The following is a 20,553-nucleotide window of genomic DNA, read 5'->3' on the forward strand; positions in this document are numbered from 1 at the left end:
TAAATACCCCTTTGTGGGAGGCGCCTGAGCCGGGATATATGGACCACACGGTCTGCAATCTAGTCTCCGTTTCAAAAATGGTATTTGTATTTGTACTGGTCTGATATGATGAGAATAGCGGGTATCTGATGAATGCAAACTGCCTGCTGGATCACCCAGGAGACTTCGGTGTTGATGCCAACGTGAAGGCATCGTGTCGTCTTCAGGTACCACCAGTTCCTTTTAACCTAGACTTCTCAACCTCATGCATCTCCCCCGCTTCCACTCGCTATCCCTAGCCTCTTAGCCTTGTTCTTCTCCTTTTTCGCCTCCTTCTCCCTCTTCCTCGCCTGGTTCATGCTGAGGGTATCGTCCTTGGCCGCCTCCATCGCCGCCGCCAGTGTCTCGGCGGTGACCTCGTCCAGAAGCAGCTTCCCAAGCCCGCCGCTCCTCCACTCCTGCACCGCCCACTCGGCGGCCGCCTCGTAGTTCACCCCACCCCCTTTCGCTAGCTTCCCCACGCGCCTAGCGACAGCCCGAAGAAACTCACTCACATCGTTGGTAGGCGCATCCATATTTAACCGCGCCACGTACTCAAAACCCGCCCCCGCGTCAGGATGATGTGCCGCCGCCGCCGCCGCCGCCAGGTTCAGCCGAAACAGCAAGTAATCCGCCAGCGTCTCCTTGGGGATGATGCCGTCCTTGACGCACCCGACCAGCGCAAGCTTGAGCATCTTCTCCGGGTCCGACACGTAGGGGACGAACACGCCGGGGGTATCCATCACAAACACGCCCTCGCCGACGCCGTACAGGCTCGGATCGCCGTCGCTCTCGGCGTCCACGATCCGCACGGGCGAGCTCAGCCGGCGCGTCACCCCGGGCTGCGCGCCCGTCCGCGCGACCTTGGCGGCGCCCACCCCGCGCTTGCGCAGCGCGTTGAGCAGCGTCGACTTCCCCGCGTTGGGCATCCCGACCACCAGGGCGCGCAGGCCGGTCAGTGCGTCCCGCTCGCGCGCGACCGTCTTCACGGCGGCGAGCAGGTCGCGCATGGCGGTGGCGTGCGACCGGCCCTGGCCGGTGAAGAGCACCTCGACGGCGTGTCGGTGGGCGAGGTGGAAGTCGCGCAGGCGGGCGGCGGCCGTGTGGGAGACGGATTGGTCCGCGGGGCCGAGGTCGCGGTGGGTGTAGACGATGATGCGGGCGCGGCCGTCGGCGGGGGAGGACGATGCCAGAGAGCGCTCGAGGAGAGGGTTCCACGAGGTGATGGGCACGCGGAAGTCGCGGCACTCGATGATCAGGCCGACGTTGGCCAGCATCTGGCGCATGCGGGCGAGGCCGGCATGGTGGTGGCCGAGGAAGAAGGAGCGCGGGATGTCGGGGGAGACCTCGTAGCTTTGGCGCGCTTGGAAGGCGGCACGGCCCGCTGTAAGAAGGGTGGCACTCTTTGCGGCCGCCTTGGCTATTGATGTAGTGGCCATGATGATGCTTGGCAGGGAGTGAGAAAGTTGCTTTGTTTGTTAACCGAGGGCAGAGAAAATGGGATTCAAACGGGTCGGATGCAAGTGACTTGGCGAACAGTTTCACATTTTAGAGGGCTGCATATGGCTATTCACATCCGGGTATCGTTTGTTTGTTGATCAGATCCAACATAGGTACCTATTGTTGATGACTTGGTCCTTTTCACTCACATCGTATGCGAGTAGATCAGTGAGTAACGTTAACTAAGGTATGTCAAATTCACGGTAAAACAATTTCTGACGTTGAAGGTATCGGGTTTAAAATTCCGATACACGCATTGATCCACTCCCACCGCTGTACGGAAGTAAACATGAAAGTCATGCCGGTCCTGTATTATTAGTGGCCCACTCCCGCTATGTATGTAAGACTTCCCGTGCCGGCTCTATACATACCTCTAACCCTGGCATAATAAATACGGTACCTAGTGAAAATGGACACAAACTAGACGCAAGACTAGGTACCTGGTATGTACTGTGTCAGTTATCTTGCCACTTGGTCATGAGCTGAAAGGCACTGGCTCGTCTCGTGACCAGGTAAATATAGTGCAGTAACCCCAATGAGGTGCATGCTGGCACGGCTTGCGGACTACCAGCACATGAATCAACACTGCCAGTGTTTAGTGTCAACCCTACAGTGTGAGGGGTGCCCATCCAGATCGAAAATAATTCCTCGTCTTTGCTCCGCCGCGTTATGTAGAGATTTCCGGAGCTATGATCGGCTACCAGTAACCGTCCCTCAAGACGAGATAATCATAGAAGAAGCCGACGGGAGCTATTATCCGCACTGTAAGCACGAATAGAATCCAATATCTCTTGGGCGTCCCGAATTTGCCAATAACCCAGATGTCCATGCGCGGTAGATGTCCGCCCAGAAGCCGACATGAGGTGGCCATGGGCAGACGCAATCATCCCATATCGAACTCTCCGTGGCACGCCACACTTTACCGTTTTAGAGCTGTCTAAAGAGTTGGCGAGAGCGCGAGCCCGGGAATACGCATAGGGAAATCACCAAAGCTGGGTCTCGCTGCTTCTCTAGAAAAATCAACCCCTAAATCAATGGAGAGGTCGAGTAGGGCATCTGATACAAGAGCCCTGAGAATCAAGCACCAGATATATATACCTACTAGAATGGTACAACATAGCAGGGAGACAGGAAGGGTGCAAGTTATTGGAGTGCTCACCGCCCAACATCTCGCCTTTGAGGTCAGGGAATATGTGGCAAACGTCACGATGCAGCCGTAGGCCCAAATCGGGACGGGTGAGTCGTAAGCTACGCACTGAGCGCCTCCAACGTCCACACCCGCACCAGAAAGCTTATCTGGACTACGTCAGACGCATCCCCAGCCATCAACGGTGGCAATGTTGCTAGTGAAGTGTGGAGAAGTTCTTGCCCGGAAGCTGATGCGAGAGGTGCGGCAACATGTACATATTGCCAGACTGCCGCCCGTCTACGGGTGCTCTGCTCTCTCTTCTTCTCAACCCACTTGCCCAGTCAGACGCAAGACAAAAGTCAGGAAAAAAAATATTAAAATCAACAAAACCAAACAAAAAACGCAGGAAATGACTCCTCCTCACGCCCACGAGTCCATCCCCGCCGCTGCCGCGGGCCCGCTGCCGCTGACACCCTCGTCGACACCCACGCTGCCGCCTCCTCAGACTCCCACACCATCGCCGCCGTCCTCCCCATCGGCAGCCACTGGGGCCCCGTCTTCTCCGGCATGCCGCGCGTCCCGGGACACCGACGCCCACGCCGACGACGAAAAAGCCCCTGAGGCGGTGCGTCGTCTTCAACGCCTGCGCGCTCGGAGACGTACCTCGGCCCGGAACAACTGGCGGGTAAAGGCATGCGTCATGGAGGCGGAACGTGCCCGGATGCGGGAGAAGGAACGGGGCGGAGCGGCTGCTGGAGGTGGAAGATGATCTGCGAGCAGCGCAGTCGCGGGCGTTTCGACCCTAGCTCCTGCTGTCGTAATCAAAACGCCCGCGACTGCGCTATATCAACAATTTCACTTTCACTCCCCTGAAAGGGGTGGAGAGGAAGGGGATCAATTGGAAGTACGGCTAGCGTTTTTTTTTCCTTTTTTTCCTCTTTTTTTTTGAATTCCGGAGTTGCGGAACGCGGCGTCGGTGGTTTTAACTTTTGAAATTCAAATCATCGAAGGCCAGGGCATTGGGAAGCGCATTAAAGACCCTTTTGGGCATATACTTATTACTTATTTTTTATTTCTATCATGTATAGTTGTAGGCCAAAAGCAAGTTTACCTTCCTAAAACCCCCCCAAATGTCACTAGTTCAACGCATAACAAAACATCGTTGTCACGGTCGGTATGGGTGTCGCCCCAGGCGGGGGTTGAACCCACGACCTCCCTGATTGACGGCTGTTGTGGAGCACCGGTCACATGACCCACAAATCAGGAATATCTTCGTGTAATGTTCTGGGCCACCGACTCAGAACTTCTCTTTCCTTTCCTCAACCTTAGATTCACGAAATAGAATGACAACAACAGCCGGCTTGACCCTGCTCAATTGCATCTAGTCGTCACAATCGTAGATGAATTTTAAAAAATGAGGTACTATAAAATTCCCTAAGGGGGGATTTTCATATGATCTTTTAGGTGTTGCTAAGAGTTCTCGTCCCCATACAAATGCCATACAAATCTCAGTTTTGGAGTGTGAACTTTATTCTTACCTATACGGCATGTAGAAATGGGTTTAGGTGTTGCAACATAGCGCATCAAGCGTCCCTACTATACGAAATACTCGCTTAACAAGCCGGCGAGCCGGGTTCGGACGCTTATTAAGGCGCTCGCAACAACGTAAACTAAACAAACATACTAACCAAACACCACATCTGGTAAGTCAAACATGCCGTGCTAGTTCAGGTAAGCATGATCTTAGCCGGTCATAAATGAATCATATAGACATAAACCAAATATTAGTACACCAAATGTAGCTTGGTAACGGCAATATACACTGAACATCGGTCCGAAGTTGATTTATCTACGTTATTATGAGCGCTGGGACTCTCTCGCTTTGGGAGACCCAGCGAGTATACTAGTATTTGCCATTCAAATTTCGGTTTTGTGGTATGAATTTATTGTTTTAGACAGTGATTCGTTTTTTATCCTCGGGCATGTGGCATGTGGTGGAACTGTGAGCAGGATGATGAATTCTTCTATGTAATAATGCAGCTCTACCGTAGGTCCATTCTGTACCTTATAACTCCCCGTGCCTGCCCTTCAAGGCTTCAGGACTTCCACTGCCGCCTCTCCGAATCTGCTCCGCAACCCAATGATGCAATGACGTGGAGCAACTTAGCTACCGTGACATATCCGGTCGTCTCGCCATAGATGTCTCACCATAGGTAGGGCGAAAGCTGCAATGAAACAACCCTCCTACCAGAACCCCGTCAACGAGCGCTTCCCGCCCTCGTGCGCTCCCCCAGGAGACGAGCTCACCCGGTCTCCCTTCAAACCGGCAACATCATCAATGCCACCGGTCGTCACTCCGCCCACGGCTTTGCCTGCGCCATCCCAGTCAGCAGCAATCCGGACACGTTTTTCCCAACAGGCCATCACGTACTTGCACCCAGCCTAATTCCCTTGCCGCCCTTCATCGAATCCGGAGACATCTGGCTCGATCCCGTGCCTCTCCTTTTCGGTCGAGTCGGACTAGTGGGGACCGGAGCTCCGGCATCTTGCTCAACCACCGGCACCCCCGCTGTATCCACTACCGCCGCGTCGCCGAATCGGAGAACCTCCGGCCCCGGACCCTGCGCATGACTGGTAGACAATGAGACAGACGGCAAGAGGGGGTCTTGCCCTGCGACCTCACTTCGCTGCTCTCGAGGGGCTGCCACACTGCTGGTCTTCGAGCCAGCTCTCGGCCTGGTGATTCCCCTATGTCGCGGTGGCCGCCGTTCACCCTCGTCCTCCGCATCATTAGCCTCGTCATGGGTACTCGCACTCTCCCCAACGCCGCCCACCGCCGTGCTCACGTCGCTATCCACCACATCGTCACTTCCCCTAAGACTGGCAGCAGCGGCATACTTCCTCACCCCGTCAGCCATGGCCATGGCCTGATGCAGATTCGAGTTCTGCCTCTTGATCTGATACCGCGCGTACTCCTCCCGCGTATGCTCCGCGCCCACAAAGCTCTCCAGCGCGTCAAACACGTGCGGGAAGACCTGCTCATCCACGTCCCTTGCCCATAGGAAATCGAGGTGCTCGTAGTGCGGGATCTCGTTGGCCACCGTCTGGGCGGGCAGCTCGCGCAGCATGGCCTTGATGTCCACCAGGGAGTCGCTGCCGCCGTAGACGAGCACGACGGGCGTCCTGATGTTGCGCGTCGGGTACCGCGCCACCTTGGTGTACTTGCTGCTGGAGGTGAGGAGCAGGGGCGGGTGCACGTCGTCGTCGTACATCTGGAACGACTTGGTGCGGATGATCTGGAACCAGTGCACGACCGACTTGGTGCTGGTGAAGGAGTACAGGTGCGGGTAGGCGGCCAGCTTCTGGGAGGCGCTAATGTTCTGCGTGCGCCAGTTGAAGAGGAAGGACAGGCCGAGGTCGATGAGTTTGGTGAAGAGCGGCGGGTACAGCAGCGATTCCCACATGGTCGCCGAGCTGAGGATCGATCGGCGGCCGAAGAGGAGGAAGAGGACCTGGGGCGAGGCCTTCACCAGCGCGTCGACGACCCCGTTGGACAGGCCGGCGGGCGACATGGCCGGCGCGAGGGCGATGAAGACGTTGACTTGGTCGTTGAGCTTGGGGTGCACCGCCAAGCTGGCGAACGCCTGAGCGGTGCCCTGCGAGAAACCGATGTACGACAGCGATGGCTGCCCGGTAGTCTCTAAGATGTAGTCAATGGTGTCGGGGATATCATGGAAGGCGAACTCGTCTATGGAAAAGTTCCAGAACTTGACCGAAGTCGGCGAAGAGTGGATGGACTTCTTGGAGTATTTGTTGCCGCGATTGTTGCCGAGCTGTCCGTGTCGCTGTCAGTCGTGTCTTTGCGTTGCTCGCCTTTGGAGGACCTACCCAAACGTCGTACCCCTTCTCTACCAGGGCGAAAGGCAGAGCTCGCTGCTCATCCGTCAGGCAGACCCAAACCTCGCTGTTCATCAGAAGCCCGTGGTGAAGGTACACGACCCGTTTCTTGACGCTCTTCGCGCCGCGGTTGTTGACCTTGGTGTCCTCCTCCCCTCTGCGCCATGCCAACCGATGCAGCCCCAAAAGGTAACCATCCTTGGTCTGTACCACATGTTCTTCGGAAGTATACCCAAACATGGCACACAGATCGACGAAGTCGGACGTGTTTCGAATTGAGGTGGAAATGGCTATGTCCGGGTCAGTACATCCCGTTTTTGCCCTCTCCGTGCCCAGGCAAATAGGAAGACGCACACTTTCTCCTGCGTTCAGCCCGCTTTTGCGCCGGAGTAGTGAGCTTGTTGAACAAGCGCCGAGATAGGCCATAGAGCAGCTCCAGCAGCGCCGGCGCTACAGACGCACGTTAGATAGCGAGTCGTGCGAACTGAGAGGCAGTACGAGGGGAGCATGGCTCACGTAATGCAAGGGTAAACACGCGGATGAAGGCCTCGAGGCCCACTAGAAGAAAGGACCCGACAAGGGCGACATATTCGGTTCTGCACCAGCGACGCGCATGATTAGAATGGGCTTGGACGTTGAAGATGCAGGTGGACGCGCGGTGTCTTACATATTAAGGCGCCCGAGAAACGGGACTGGCATCTTGACCGCTGCTCTCTCGAGGGGGTTTCTCCCTCCTCATCGATTCAGTCTTTGCCAGGCTTCTGCAAGCAATGAGCAGCTAAAAGCTCATCACCGGAAGCGCGAGAGTGGTGTAATGTGTAGGCATAGTCAGGAATGCATTTGTAGGACGGCGATGTTCTGGCGTTGGAGCTGCAACCCATGCGGCCATGCAGTGCCCTCTGAGGCCCGAATTCCCGTCTGTGGGGCCGTTGCTTCATGATGAAACGGGGGTCTTGTGATGTCACCCGTCACATGCAAATCCCCTTGGTGCCCAGGAAGTGCGGTGCCTGCCTCATGACAGCGATAGGTTACTTCCGGGTTTACTCCAGTTCGCAATAGCCACGGAATTAGTAGTTCTACATATCCTGTATCCTGATAACGTTATTTTTGCGCTGAAATACTCTCTCGCTTTTCTGTGAGCTGCCGCTGGAATGAAAGCTTCAACATTGTTATATGTACTGTGGTATTGCATGTACCAGGATCTGGTGAAAGACCCACCGCGATGCTTCAGGCTAAAATTGCGAGATGCGAAAGCTCGGACCCCTCTGCGGTCCAGGCTTTTGGCCAATTCGTTTGATTCTTCAACAGACCAAAGTCCGCAGCTTTTCAGCGCCGCAGCTCACTACTACAGCCGAGATGCCGAGCTCATGTAAAGAATTACGTGCGCTACTCTTCGCCAATCTTTCAAAATCAAAGTAACACTGACTAACACGGTCTGAAGGAGCCGCGCTGGCGGAATGCCTCCAACAATCCGAGTGCGTGATGGTCCAGCGGCACACGGCCGCTGAGTGCCTGCGCGAGCCGCTGGTCAACACCCTGCCGCTCAAGTGCCAGCAGCTCAAGAAAGGGTTCGGCGAGTGTCGCCGTGGCATGCTCGATATGCGCAAACGGTTCAGGGGCAACCAGCCCGTCGCATTCCGCCACCTCGAACAGGCCGAGAAGACGGGCGAGGGCTACCAGCTGTACGCGGGCAAGTCAGCGTTTGGCGGCGGGCGCGGCGAGACAGACGGCAACGAGAAGGAGCCGCAGGATTGGAGAGATATGGAGAACGAGAAATACAGAGCGGCTCTCGCGGCGGAGAAGGCGACGAAATCATGACGGTGACGACGTTGCCCTGCAAGACGAAGGGCTTCTGGACATCAGAGCGCGGCCACGGTGACGACCCAGCCACCTTGCCCGGTGCTGTACGATATTGCATGACTCTAAGCGGTTCCTCAGATAGCGGGCTGGAGCATAGCGAGCATTTGCGGGCGCCGGTATGAGGGCTGTATGTTTGTAGTTGGGTTCCTGAGCTGTGAGAGGCAACTCTATCCTCAGTTCTAGTTGACCTCCCACCATTCGAACCACTTTCCCACGCCCAGGTATGCACGCACCTTCGCCCCAACTCAGACTTCGGATAAGGCGTGGACTAGAGTACCTCCTCCAGGACCGGGGCAACCATGGTTACGCTGGAGACGGCTCCAAATCATCTGCTAGAGTGTAGAGTGTGTAGAATCTACAGGTGAAGAATTTAAAGTTTATTGTCAATTCTCAGTCCAGCGAGGGAGCCCTCGCACTTTCGCCTATATGGTTAAGGTGTATGTAGCAGCTCAAGGTGCCTGCGTCCGAGCGCCGCATGCGGACGGGGCAAGTCCGAATGAGTTCCGAATGAAGATAATGGAAGGTCCACCTGATCTTCACCGCAATTCAACGATGGCAAAGTTCTTATGACTGGGTTACTCATGCATATGTTAGAGCAGCGGGAAGTGAAAAGAAGTAATAATTCCTGCTTTACAGCCCTACCATCGGTCTCCGTTTGTCTAGCACAACCCTCCTGCCTTCGAAGGTTGCCGCAATCAGGACTCGACACGGCTTTTACCTGTGCGCGTTAACATGATGTAATCCACCTCCCAACTTTACCTACCCCTTGCGACCATCAAGAGATCGCAGACAGGCCGAAGATTCGGTACTATCCTATCACACGATTGCTGAGCGCTGCACACCCTGCATGCCGTAGCGACCATGCCGCAAGAAATAGCTCGAGCCTTTCTGGGCAACCGCGGCGGTCCACGCCGCTCGCGTGTCTTTTTCCTCCTTGGAGGGCTCGCACTCCTAACGTTCTGTCTCTTTGCGTCCCACCTACATGGCTTGCAGCAATTTACTAGCGGGCGACCATTCGGGGGTTTAACAGGCAACGCCGGAAGCAAGTCCGGAATGACGTCGTCGGGGCATGACCCAGCATTGACCGCGCCCCGCCATGCATCTACCGCCACCAACACCCCCGAGGCTGCAGTAGCAGATCCCGTAGATAGTCAAACGCCGACCAAGATCACAAAGCCGGAGGACGGCCAACAGTCGTTTAAGATGGAGTACGGGGCCAACAAACACCCGTCGTTCAAGGATGACCCGCCTCAGCTCATCCGTGACCTTGCGCGGGAGCATATCCCGTATTATGCACCTCCACCGCCGACTGAGGAACCCACCGACGGGGAGGGGAAGACGAGCGCAAAGAGACTGGTGGTTGTCGGCGATGTGCACGGCCACCTCGCTGCGCTCAAGGCTTTGCTGCGGAGGATAGGCTTCGACCACAAGCATGGCGACCATCTCATCCTCGCCGGAGACATGGTTACCAAGGGCCCCAACAGCAAGGGCGTGGTCAAACTGGCCATGAACCTCAGTGCGAGCGCGGTGAGGGGCAACCAGGATGACGAGGTCTTAGCGGTCGCCAGGCGGATGGGCCGTGTCTCGGTCGACGACGAGGGTGGGGATGATGAGCAGGAGGCGGACGACGCTGACGAAGATGGTCAAGACGACGATGACGGCAGTGAAGCGGAAACAGAAACTAAGAGAAAGTACCGCCACGTCCGCCGAGTCGCTCGCTCCCTCAGCCGCGCCCAGCTCGCCTGGCTGAGGTCCCTGCCCATCATCCTCCGCATAGGGCAGCTCCCAAACGCCACATCACCGCCGTGGAACACAAGCACCATCACCGTTGTCCACGGCGGGCTGGTTCCCGGGATGCCGCTAGAGAAGCAGGACCCTTGGGCGGTCATGAACATGCGGAGCCTGCTATATCCCGGCCACGGCAAAGGCAAGGGGAAGCATCACAATGCGCGTCCTGAATCGGAAGACGACGACGAAGTAGCACCAGACGCAGTCGCAGTGCCCATAGACAAGCACGACGGTGAGCCATGGAGCCACGCCTGGTAAAAACCTCCCTCCCTCTGGCCCCTTCTTTTGTATCAACCACCATTCTCTTCTAACACATGATATGAAAAAAAGGAACCGTTATCAGAATAACCTCCCCCCATCAGCCGACCACACAGTAGTAATTTACGGGCATGACGCCAAAAAGGGACTACAAGTCACCCCCCAAGCCGACGTCTCCCCCTACTCCTCCTCCTCCACCACCACCCCCTCCTCATCAAAAAAGAACCACAAAAAGCATAAGAAGGTGAAAGGCCTCCGCTACGCCTTCGGCCTCGACTCGGGCTGCGGCCACGGACGGCAGCTCACGGCGCTGATCATGGAGGCCGGGCCTCACGGGGTGCGGCATCGAATAGAGCAGGTCGAGTGCGACCTCGAGACGGAAGAGCGGGCGCTCTGGGGCGATCAGGATTACACGCCGCCGATACAGCCGCCGCCGCCGGAGGAGGAAGAGGAGGATGGAGAAGAAGAAAATCAACGAGTGGTGGGGTAGTTAAATTTCCGTTTTCTTTTTTCGTCCTGTTGGCTACGCGGTCGTGTTTTATCTACCGTGCTGCTTTCAAACGATGACACGGTGGGAACGGAAAGGGGAAGGGGTTCGCTTCAACGCTGTTTGCATTCTGCATATTGGGCGTTCTGGGATGAACATACCTAGTAATTGCTTATCGGGCGTTCGGATCGGAAGGGAGGAGGGTTTGATGTTAGGCAACCATTGATTGATGTGTTGCTTGTGCCTACCTTATATGCATGCTACCACTCCTAGACTATCTGTCTTACCTTAGACTGAATGGCACATGCCGTAGTTCATAACATAATGGCAGAAAGCACCGGTGTGATTGCATTCCAGCTGGTCAACTGTCCTCTCTTTTTGGTGTCAGTGGTGTTCTCTTTAACTGCTTGCTATGCCATGACCAAATCCAGATTTTATTATTTCTTGCTAAACCATGACAGTCCATTCTACCGCTGCATTACGCGAGCATTGAAATTCACTTCATGAGTCCTCAACTTATCGAAGAGGCCCGAGGCCCCTAATTCCTTTCATCCCAGCTTACTGAAGCTTGGCCTTGATGATGCCCTTGAGGGTAACAGCATCAGCGGCGAACTTGCTGATGCCTTCCCGGAGCTTCTCGACCGCCATCTGGTCCTCGTTGAAGTCGAACCGGAAGCTGGGCTCGTCGTTGATGTACGACTTCTTCTCAATGTTGAGCGAGGTGGCGCCGGCGGCGTCGAGCTTCTTGGGGACAGGGGCGGTGGAGTTCATAAGCTCCTCGAGCAGGTTGGGCTGTTACGCAGACATTAGCGTCACTCAGGGTCTCCTGACAGTAGGTAAGAGCAACTTACAGAGATGGTCAGGTAGTCGCAGCCGGCGAGCTCGGTGATCTCGCCAGTGTTCCGGAAGGAAGCACCCATGACGATGGTCTTGTACCCGAACTTCTTGTAGTAGTTGAAGATGCTCTTAACGCTGGCGACGCCGGGGTCCTCCTCCTTGGCGTACTCCTTCTTGTTGGCCGCCTTGAACCAGTCAAGGATACGGCCAACGAACGGCGAGATCAGGTAAGCACCGGCCTCGGCGGCGGCGATGGCCTGGACGAGAGAGAACATGAGCGTCAGGTTGCAGTTGATGCCGTGGTCCCGCTGCAGGATCTCGGCCGCCTTGATGCCCTCCCATGTCGAGGCAATCTTGATCAGGACGCGGTCCTTGGAAATGCCCTCCTTCTCGTAGAGCTGTCGGCGGTGATGTTAGCGGATGCTGTCCGGACGACCGGCAAAACGGAGGCATACCTTGATGAGGTGAATCGCCTTGTCGACGGAAGCCTTGGTGTCGAAAGAGAAAGCAGCATCAACCTCAGTCGACACCTTGCCGGGAATGATCTTGAGGATCTTCTTGCCGAACTGGACCAGGAGGTGGTCAAGGGCAGAGTCGATTTGATCCTGGAGCGAACCACCCTCCGACTTGGCCTTCTGGACTGCGGCGTCCAGCAGCTCGGCATACTCGGGCTTCTTGGTCGCGGCGAGGATCAGGGAAGGGTTGGTGGTGGCGTCCTGAGGCTTGTACTTGCCGATGGCTGTGGCATTGTGAGCAGGTAAGGCATCGCCGACACGAAAAGGAGAACGAAGTAATGCTTGGGGTTTTACTGACAGGCAAAGTCGCCAGAATCGCTGACAACGACCTATCATGAAGCGGCATTGGTCAGCGAAAGATCATTCGAGATGTTCGATAAGTGAGTCTTCAGGCGCAATTCGCGGCGTCGCCACGCTGCTCCTGTCTTGAGGGCCCGAGAACTTCCTGTTCCCCCCCCGAGGGGTTTGGCGGGGCAATGTACGTACTGTGCCAGAGGCCTTGAGCTGCTCAAGCGAGTTAGACATGGTGGGCAATTCGAATCAACAGAAAGGCGATTGGTATCAAAAGACAAAGCTCGAGGGTTGATATTTGAAGCAGTAATGCAGGAACTGTGAAAACTCGCAAACTTGTCGCAAAAAGAAGTTGAGGATGATCTAGTGATTTTGTTTCTGAGACGAGACTCGCGCGGATAATATCCCACACTAGGCGTGGGGCGAGCCGTCGTCATAGCGATCCACACCCCTCTTGCGGCTTTGCCGCCCTCGAGCCGCCTTCCGCCTCGCTGACAGTTTCATCACAAATCTTTTGACATAACACCCGCCGTCGAAACCATTCTCTGCTGGCCATGAAATGTAATGGTCAAGACTGGAAGCATCATTGACAGGAGTTCTTAGGGATGGCTTACAATGTTCATCAGTAATCTGACTGTCAGCAGTTCCATAGCATCTCCGTACTCTTCGGTCTTTATTGGTTTCCCCACCCGTCCGAACGTACCCCGCGACAGCCCCCGATGTCGCCGGTCCCGCGTGTCCCAATAAAGATTAGAGCTCTTACTCAGCGAGCTCGGGGTATTCGGACTGTATGTATGTACCGATGTATTCCGTACAGAATTCCTTATTAACGGATGATTATTTAACGGCAAAAGCCTCTGCAACGGACAACACCAAAGTCAACTTGAAAGGTATCCGTTTGCATTCTGTAACCACCGACTGATAGCTATAGTATAAACACAAAGGCTTTACTATTCGTCGAATTTTTGTATAGCCATGTCCTTTAGAATAGCTGCACCGGATCCGGTCGTCGAAGTCCCTGGCTTGCGAGAGCTGTTGGAGACGAGCATGGCAGTCAGGGCTGCGGTGACCATGAATAGCAGCAGCCATTCGAATGCCCCGAAGACCGACGCCGTTATGAGCGACACGCACGAGTCCCTTCCTGCCGAACATGCCGCGGTCCTGATCTCAACAGCCACAGCAATGAAACCAACGAGCCATGAGAGGACAGCCACAGCCTCAACGGCGACACGAACATAGCCGATGAACGCACGGTCCGCGAAGATGATGCCGGCATTGGGGTGGACGATGAGGGTCAGAACCGTCCAGCCGGCACAGAAAATCAGGAAACCCCACGCATCAGGGACGTCGTAGCCGCGAAACACGTGGATGGCTATGCGATGAGGTCAGGCTCAACGGTGCGTCGACCAAGTAGAGGGTATGAGTTTCTGCGTACCCGAGCCGTCTGTCCCCCATGACGATGATGGCGGAGATGAGTTACAGCGCCCGCAGGGCATAGTAGAGCGTCTTGTTCTCCGCCATGTTCACTCCCATGATGCGCAGCAATGGTCAATCCGTAACGAGATCCGGGAAGAGGTGACATGTACGTGTCGAGGGGTTGATGAAGTGAGGAAAGCGGTGTCGAGCAAGACAAGAGAAACCCGAGGTTGTTCAAGAATCCACGGGGAGACATACACGGTCTTGTATTGGTAGAGAACTTACATACAAATCATGAGCCCGGCCTTCAACCTCAGACGCTCGCGCCTCCCGGGGGCAGCAGCAGTAGGCTTTTTCATTGTCGAGCGTGCAGGCCACCGTCAATGTCTGTCATTCCGTGAGCCTGGAGATCGACAAACACCGAGTTGGCATCGTATTCGCTGCGGTATACGTTTACATTTATGGTGGCCATAATACATACATTATACGGCTAATTGTATCTTTACAACATTATCTGCTGGGGTTGACCCAAAGCAGCTACCAAATATAGTTAGGAGCAGGTCCCAATACTTGGGCTCGCTCTGCTCTAACTATACACCTAGCTCGCTTACTCAACCGGACGTTGGTTGGCGCGATGGAGGCGTGCCTTACTGGATGTCATGATTGGGGCGCTGAAATACCGAGCCGGTCCCAGAGCACCTTGTTGGTTCTCCTCGCCGCGGAGAATCATGATTGTCATTACGTTACCATATTTTGAAGGCTCAGGCCGCAAAATCCAGATGCTTTTTGTCTGCCTATCCGTAACTACGGTACCCTCTATGCTATCGGTAAGGTATTTACATGTCATGGGATGATTATGGGTTGATGCTCAGAGATGCAAGCGGCAGCAAACCAGCCCGATTCTTTTCCTGTACCGTCCACCTGTTACCCACCAAAACCTCTCCGGAGATGCGATATATATTCTGCCGTCGTGTGCAGCGGCCACCCTCACTCGTCTAGTCTTCGGTGATGTCACCATATTCCCAGATACCGCGACGCTCCTTCTTGGCCTCGGCCTCAGCCTCCCGCAGATTCGCGAGCACAGGCTCAAACACCTTGCTCCGCTCCCATGCCTTCAACTTCCGCGCAACCAGCGCGTGGCCCTCAAGGACCATTTTGCGGTTGATCGACTCGGTGGCCTTGTTTGAGCCCTCGGCCTTAGGATCGAAGAGGGTCACAGAGCTGATACCCTCTTTGCTGTCCTGATAGTCGAAGCAGCCGACTAGCTGCTTGCCCTCGGTAAGCTCATACAGATAGCCCACCGCGTCGCTGAGATAGTCGGGCGCTGCAGGAAGCTGGATGAAGGAGAGTCTAATGTCCACGGCCTGCGCTTTAAGCTTCTGGACGGTGAACTGGGGCTGGCTGAGTGGGCGAAGCTTGGACCAGGGCTGCTTCTCCGAGTTGCCGTAGTCGATATAGACGACTTCGGCCACCTTAGCGGCGCGGTCGTTTGAGCGGATGCGTGCTCTGTACCACTCGCCGTCTTCCGTGAACTGGGCGGCCACATAGTCGCCGGCCTTGGGCGGGTCCTTGAGGGTAGCGCTGTTCGTCGGGTTCAGGTGAAATTGCCTGAACTGCTCCATCAGGTTCTCCAGCGCATCCGTGCCCTTGCCGACCTCCTGGACCTTTATTCTTCCCTCGGGATCTACGTTGGTCACGACAATGTCTCGGTAGTCCTCTGGCTTCTTCGCAACCGTAACTGAAGCGTCCTCGGTCGTTTCGGCCGCCGCAGTCTCTCCCTGTTGCTCTTCGTCCTGCGAGGGATCCCAGTCGTGCCACATGCCCTTCCTGGCCTCCTTTGCCAGCTTTTGCGCGGCCAAAAGCTGGGCGGCATTGCCCGACTTCTCGGCCGAGTACTCGTGAACAGAAGCCAAGCCCTCCTCAACCAGGGTCTTGGCGAAGCTCTCCCGGTTCACGTAGAGGTCGCCAATGAAGCCGCCCACTTTGTCGATGTCGTGCACATCGATCTCGCAGTCCCGCTGGTTACAGCGGCGGTTGGCCAGCTCCAACGCTTCCTGCCCAAACGGCTCTCCCTTCTCTTGGGCGTTCCGACCAGCGCGCGGAGCACGGACGCCAGCAAGCACTAGCGTAATCTTCGCGCCCTCCCGAGGGATGAGGATGGTAAACCGGGAACCGGACTTGCAAAAATCAACAATCCCCGGGACTTTCTTCTGTCTCGAGAGGGTCGATAACTGGATCTTAGCCTTTTGGACGCTTTCGGACATGTCCGCATATTGCTTCACCTTGGGCGGTTTGCCAGACCACATCCCTCTATTCTCCTGCTTCGCAGACTCTTGAGCTGCCAGCAATTCGTCGTAGTTAGGCGCCCTGTCAGTGTCGTCTTTGCGGTGCCTGATGACAGAGCAGTAACCCTCTTGGACCAGCTGTAGGCCAATATTTTTCCCGCCTTGAGTGACCGTAGCCACCTCCCGGGCCTCGAAGTCATCACTGGCAGGCTTGGTGCCGTCGACGGAAATGCGTACGTGCTTGCCGATGAGCTTCTTTCTGAGAAACTCTTTTGCTTCATCCCGAAAAGGTGCCTCGGATGCCTCTGCAGCACGGGGCCCGCGGACGCTACTCAAGCTAATTCTTTTCTCTTCTCCGGCCTTGTTCCGCACAAGGATGGTGTCCGCCCCAATTATCTTGGTGACGGTGGCATCCGTTTCTTTGCTGTCCGTGGTTTTACCCACATAGCCCCTGTGCAGACGACGGCGGGCTGCCTGCGCCTCTCTCTCGGCAGCACGGAGAGCAGCCATATCGGCCCCAAGCATCGTGGAGTGAAAGTCATTGCAGCGAGCTAGCCCTTCCTTCAGGAGGAACTCGGCAATGTTGCCCCGTGGATGGAGCACTGTGGCCACAAGCTGGCCCTGGGGACTAGCGCCCACGATTTTGACGCGGACCTGCCGTTGAAGAAGCCGCTGCTCTACGAAGGCACGAGCCTCATTGCCGAACTCCTCTGCAGGCTGAGTCTGGCCGTTTGACTGGTTTACCCGTTCTGTTGTTGGCGTCCGGACACCAGCCAACAAAGTCATCAATTGTAGGTGCTTGTTGTCCGTTAAGAGTAGGCGGACCAGCAGGCGGTCACCGCTAATGACGCGCTCGATTATGCCGTCCACTGTCTTGCCCTTCAACTGGTTGAAGAAGTCCGGGGATCCCAAGTCGTTCTGAACTTCGATGACCCCCCCGGTGCCGGAGTGCAAGCCCTTGAGCTCATCCTTGGCTTGGGCCTCTAAGCTCCGCAAGTTGTTGATTCTCTCGAGGACGCCCTCGGACTCCTCCTTTCGACCAGCGTCTTCCCTGACTTTGAGCCAGCCGGCTTTAACTGCCGCCTCTGGAAGCTCGGTTCCGTCCTGGAGAACTGCCCTTCCGTATTCTCGGCCCGAGTTGGGGATGGTGTCTGAACAAAGAGTAAGTATGTCGTTGAGATGCGCCACGATTTGGATACATAATCATTGTGAAACTGCACTTACATGAGACGCTGAATTTCACCGGCTTCCCGACGGCCAAGTTCCTCAAAAACTCGCGCGACTGGAAAGCAAACGGCTCATCGCCATCTTTGCTAAGCCGGGGTGCGGAAACGTAAGCAAGCGAGAGTGTCCGCTCAGCGGCAGGGTTGTTTGGGTTAGCGAGGACAAGAGTGTCACCGCTGAGCACCGACTTGACGTTGGCGATGAAGGACATGGCGATGAACGGTTGCTGTTTCGGAAGTAGGATAGACGAATATACACGATATCCAAGGGCAGTGTCTATTCCAGATATTAGCTTTCAGCTGCGGAGCTTCACACCGCTGAGACACCCAGTCGATGGTTCGATGTCATATGTGGGCTGTCAGGTTCAAATGCAAGAGCGTCCTGGGTCGGCCACGCTGCCACACTCCTGTCACAAACTGCGCCGGCCTCCGCGAGCTAGGAAGGTGTCTGGCTCAAGCTTCCAATATGCTCGGAGAAGCTGCTGCGTGGCACGGGGGCGAAAGGCGGATTCGAAGGGTAAATGAGTCGGGTATTGGGAACTGATGTCACGTACCGTGATGCCGCTTTAGATGAAGAGCGGAAAAAGAGCGACCTGGAACGATGCTGTAAAGCTCTTGGGGGAAGAGGAACAGGAGCGTGGACAGGTATCTGAAGTTTGAGAGAGGAGCTCAGGCGAGCAGTGGCCTTTTTGACAGCTTTCAGAAACGTTGATCTGAATCTAGATTGGTCCACTGAGCAGATGTGGGGAAAAGCAGGCTACCCCAAGGAGCCCAGATGCCCGAGCTCTTTCAGGAGCGAAGTTTGGTATCAGGCCACGTCGAGTCAACGGCAACGACAACACTCTAGGTCCTAAATTGGGACCGGAGTTTTGCTGAGAATCTCAGTTACCTTACACCCACCCTAGAGTAGCATCAGATTCCAAAATATCGATTTATCGAACAGCACATCTACCTGAAGTATGGCTTAGGTTTGATCTTGATTGCGCTGACTCGAGGTGGCAAACTGTGTCCACGCATCACGGCACAGTGCATGACCCTTGCATGAGATCAATTACCCCGCACTAACTGTATCGATTCCGTCATCAAAGGTATTGTACCCACAACATTGCATCAACGATCAGGTACTCAAAGCTGACATCTCACGCGTTTGCAAAATGAACTAATGAGTCAATGGACAATTGTTTCTCTCTTCATACATCATGGCAGTATGTGAATGGTGTGAAGGAGTGACGAGCGGGTTCGACCCGATGTGTGTCCAGAAGTTCTCGGCAACTCAAGTGAAATGTCCTCAATGTGCGGGACTCCTGTCTGAATCTGAGATGGTTCCTTCAGGTATTCCTGGTTACTGCGAGATACCGATGACACCTGGGAACCACTAGTTAGCATGGCGCAACAAGAAGTCGAGTACGGGAAAGGGCTTGCCGCAAGCAGGGCGGGGACCGGCGTTGCCTGTCTTCAGCGACTCCTCGTTGCCCCCCTTGCCAAGGTCGTCAGTGCCGGCGTGCACAACAACAGTCCGCTTCGAAAAGTCAGTAATTGTCCCCTAGTACTAAGGTTGGGGACGTACGCCAATGACGCTCTCAGGGCCGATGAGCTTGATGAACTTGTCAGTCACAGAACCCTTGGAGTTGCCCTGGGCATCCGTCTCGATGTTGCCAAGGTCACCGACGTGCCGGTTCTCATCCGTTGGGGCGCCGTGGGTCTTGCCGTGAGGGTTGACTGTTGGATATCTCAGCATCCATGGTACCTGCACGGACTGAACGAGTTATGGAGCTATGTACGTACAGTGCGGGCCAGCCGATGTGCAGCCGTTGGTGTTGTCGCCAAAGGTGTGAATGTGCATGCCACGCTTGGCATTGGGATCGTGCCCGGTGATGTCCCAGGTGACGGTGGTAGGGGCCGACTCGGATTCCTGCTCGAAGACCACAGTGCCGGTGACCTTGGAGTCACCCCGGACGACAGCGACTAAGACACATGCAAATCAGCAATGACTCGTCCAAACGTCTCAGTAGTTACTGTGTGCAGCCGATGCAGGGTTTCCGTGCCCAGGGATCTCGTTGACTCGATAGGTAAAGTGTCCATCAAGGTTGCGGTTGAAGCTGTGTTCATAACCCCTCCGCACCCCCCGAAGCTTCTCCCAAACCTGGGAACTCCTGCTTCCTCTGAATGGTGGGGTATACTGTGGAAGCTTTTGACCTACCAGCCTTGACCATTTTGATGATGTTGCGTGGCTTGGTGATGGATTGGAAGGCGTATACCTGGTGATGGACAGACTTTTCAGAGTTCTACGAGAAGGCGAGAAATATTCGAAGAAGCAGCGGGAAAACCAAGGCAATCCGTGGAAGTTGCTGATAAAGCTCCGTGGGGGACAGGGTGCTCGGTTTCCGAGGGCGCTCCGTTCCTACGAGGTGGGGCAGAGGGACGAGAATCTGCAGTGCTGTACTGCGGGGCTGTCTTGCCTGACCTCAACCCCGCGTCACTGCCGTCATCGCCGGGCATCGCCGTGCGGATCTACTGAGCAGTGCGTACCGTGTAAAGAATGGAACTCACACAGAAGCCGAAACCTGCCGGAAGCTGCTTAGTGTATGGCGTTAGGTATGAGTTATAAATGTCCTGCGGGTGGGGTAGGGCTGAATTCAATCCTTTAGTACATCTCACGCATCCATGATTGGGAAGTGTAGGTCTCCTCCGTAGTAGCCGTTGGGTTATTAGATGTGGACGTTGGCAGTTGTACGTACACTGCGGATGCCATGTATCCCGCTATATCTCGAGCATGAGTTCGATGATAAATAACGTAGCAAGCGCTATATAGATAAGAGGACAGGCCGCAATGTTTTGTGTATCTTTTTTATTCTTTTTATTCCTTTTATTTTCTTTATCTTCTTTATTTTGTTTATTATTATAGTTAGTATAGGTGTCGCCTTAGGTAGGAGTTGAACCTACTTGCCGTATGACAGGGTACCATTTTCCGATACAGACCCCATCCCAGCTGAGCTTCTGCTAAACGTCCAGAGCCGGTTGAAGCAATCCCATTATTTAATGGGTTTGC

General features: G+C 55.2%; 8 protein-coding genes across 8 annotated transcripts; 2 read left to right on the forward strand and 6 right to left on the reverse strand.

The window, feature by feature from the left end:
• Nucleotides 1-77: 77 nt before the first annotated feature.
• Nucleotides 78-1,695, reverse strand: B0T15DRAFT_408057 (P-loop containing nucleoside triphosphate hydrolase protein). Its single transcript, XM_062865332.1, has one exon. It carries the CDS (start codon nucleotides 1,455-1,457, stop codon nucleotides 243-245), a length of 1,215 nt encoding a protein of 404 aa, XP_062726568.1. The 5' UTR covers nucleotides 1,458-1,695; the 3' UTR covers nucleotides 78-242.
• Nucleotides 1,696-4,647: 2,952 nt separating this feature from the next.
• Nucleotides 4,648-7,461, reverse strand: B0T15DRAFT_519467 (Alpha/Beta hydrolase protein). The gene is made up of 5 exons (XM_062868432.1): nucleotides 7,212-7,461; nucleotides 7,061-7,140; nucleotides 6,899-6,994; nucleotides 6,536-6,834; nucleotides 4,648-6,480 (listed from the first exon to the last, which is right to left on the reverse strand). Exons 1-5 carry the CDS (start codon nucleotides 7,241-7,243, stop codon nucleotides 5,071-5,073), a joined length of 1,917 nt encoding a protein of 638 aa, XP_062726569.1. The 5' UTR covers nucleotides 7,244-7,461; the 3' UTR covers nucleotides 4,648-5,070.
• Nucleotides 7,462-7,854: 393 nt separating this feature from the next.
• On the forward strand, nucleotides 7,855-8,786 carry B0T15DRAFT_519469 (cytochrome c oxidase assembly protein PET191-domain-containing protein). Its single transcript, XM_062868433.1, has 2 exons — nucleotides 7,855-7,925; nucleotides 7,986-8,786. Exons 1-2 carry the CDS (start codon nucleotides 7,901-7,903, stop codon nucleotides 8,360-8,362), a joined length of 402 nt encoding a protein of 133 aa, XP_062726570.1. The 5' UTR covers nucleotides 7,855-7,900; the 3' UTR covers nucleotides 8,363-8,786.
• Nucleotides 8,787-8,792: 6 nt separating this feature from the next.
• B0T15DRAFT_519470 (Metallo-dependent phosphatase-like protein) lies at nucleotides 8,793-11,262 on the forward strand. Its single transcript, XM_062868434.1, has 2 exons — nucleotides 8,793-10,446; nucleotides 10,523-11,262. Exons 1-2 carry the CDS (start codon nucleotides 9,266-9,268, stop codon nucleotides 10,938-10,940), a joined length of 1,599 nt encoding a protein of 532 aa, XP_062726571.1. The 5' UTR covers nucleotides 8,793-9,265; the 3' UTR covers nucleotides 10,941-11,262.
• Nucleotides 11,263-11,495: 233 nt separating this feature from the next.
• Nucleotides 11,496-12,814, reverse strand: B0T15DRAFT_482010 (uncharacterized protein; the record flags this gene model as incomplete). The annotated part of the gene is made up of 5 exons (XM_062866064.1): nucleotides 11,496-11,729; nucleotides 11,789-12,172; nucleotides 12,230-12,513; nucleotides 12,588-12,618; nucleotides 12,776-12,814. 5 exons carry the CDS (start codon nucleotides 12,812-12,814, stop codon nucleotides 11,496-11,498), a joined length of 972 nt encoding a protein of 323 aa, XP_062726572.1.
• Nucleotides 12,815-13,530: 716 nt separating this feature from the next.
• Nucleotides 13,531-14,355, reverse strand: B0T15DRAFT_489448 (uncharacterized protein; the record flags this gene model as incomplete). The annotated part of the gene is made up of 2 exons (XM_062866601.1): nucleotides 13,531-13,952; nucleotides 14,286-14,355. The coding sequence occupies 2 exons, from the start codon at nucleotides 14,353-14,355 to the stop codon at nucleotides 13,531-13,533; spliced, it is 492 nt and encodes a 163-aa protein (XP_062726573.1).
• A 542-nt stretch (nucleotides 14,356-14,897) lies between these two features.
• On the reverse strand, nucleotides 14,898-17,716 carry B0T15DRAFT_547636 (uncharacterized protein; the record flags this gene model as incomplete). The annotated part of the gene is made up of 2 exons (XM_062870181.1): nucleotides 14,898-17,432; nucleotides 17,506-17,716. 2 exons carry the CDS (start codon nucleotides 17,714-17,716, stop codon nucleotides 14,992-14,994), a joined length of 2,652 nt encoding a protein of 883 aa, XP_062726574.1. The 3' UTR covers nucleotides 14,898-14,991.
• Nucleotides 17,717-18,846: 1,130 nt separating this feature from the next.
• On the reverse strand, nucleotides 18,847-19,717 carry B0T15DRAFT_482012 (superoxide dismutase; the record flags this gene model as incomplete). Its single annotated transcript, XM_062866065.1, has 5 exons — nucleotides 18,847-18,869; nucleotides 18,927-19,023; nucleotides 19,072-19,223; nucleotides 19,290-19,469; nucleotides 19,705-19,717. 5 exons carry the CDS (start codon nucleotides 19,715-19,717, stop codon nucleotides 18,847-18,849), a joined length of 465 nt encoding a protein of 154 aa, XP_062726575.1.
• Nucleotides 19,718-20,553: the final 836 nt, after the last annotated feature.

The sequence above is a fragment of the Chaetomium strumarium genome, assembly GCF_033439665.1.
Source record: "Chaetomium strumarium strain CBS 333.67 chromosome Unknown B0T15scaffold_1, whole genome shotgun sequence".
NCBI classification, from domain to species: domain Eukaryota; kingdom Fungi; phylum Ascomycota; class Sordariomycetes; order Sordariales; family Chaetomiaceae; genus Chaetomium; species Chaetomium strumarium.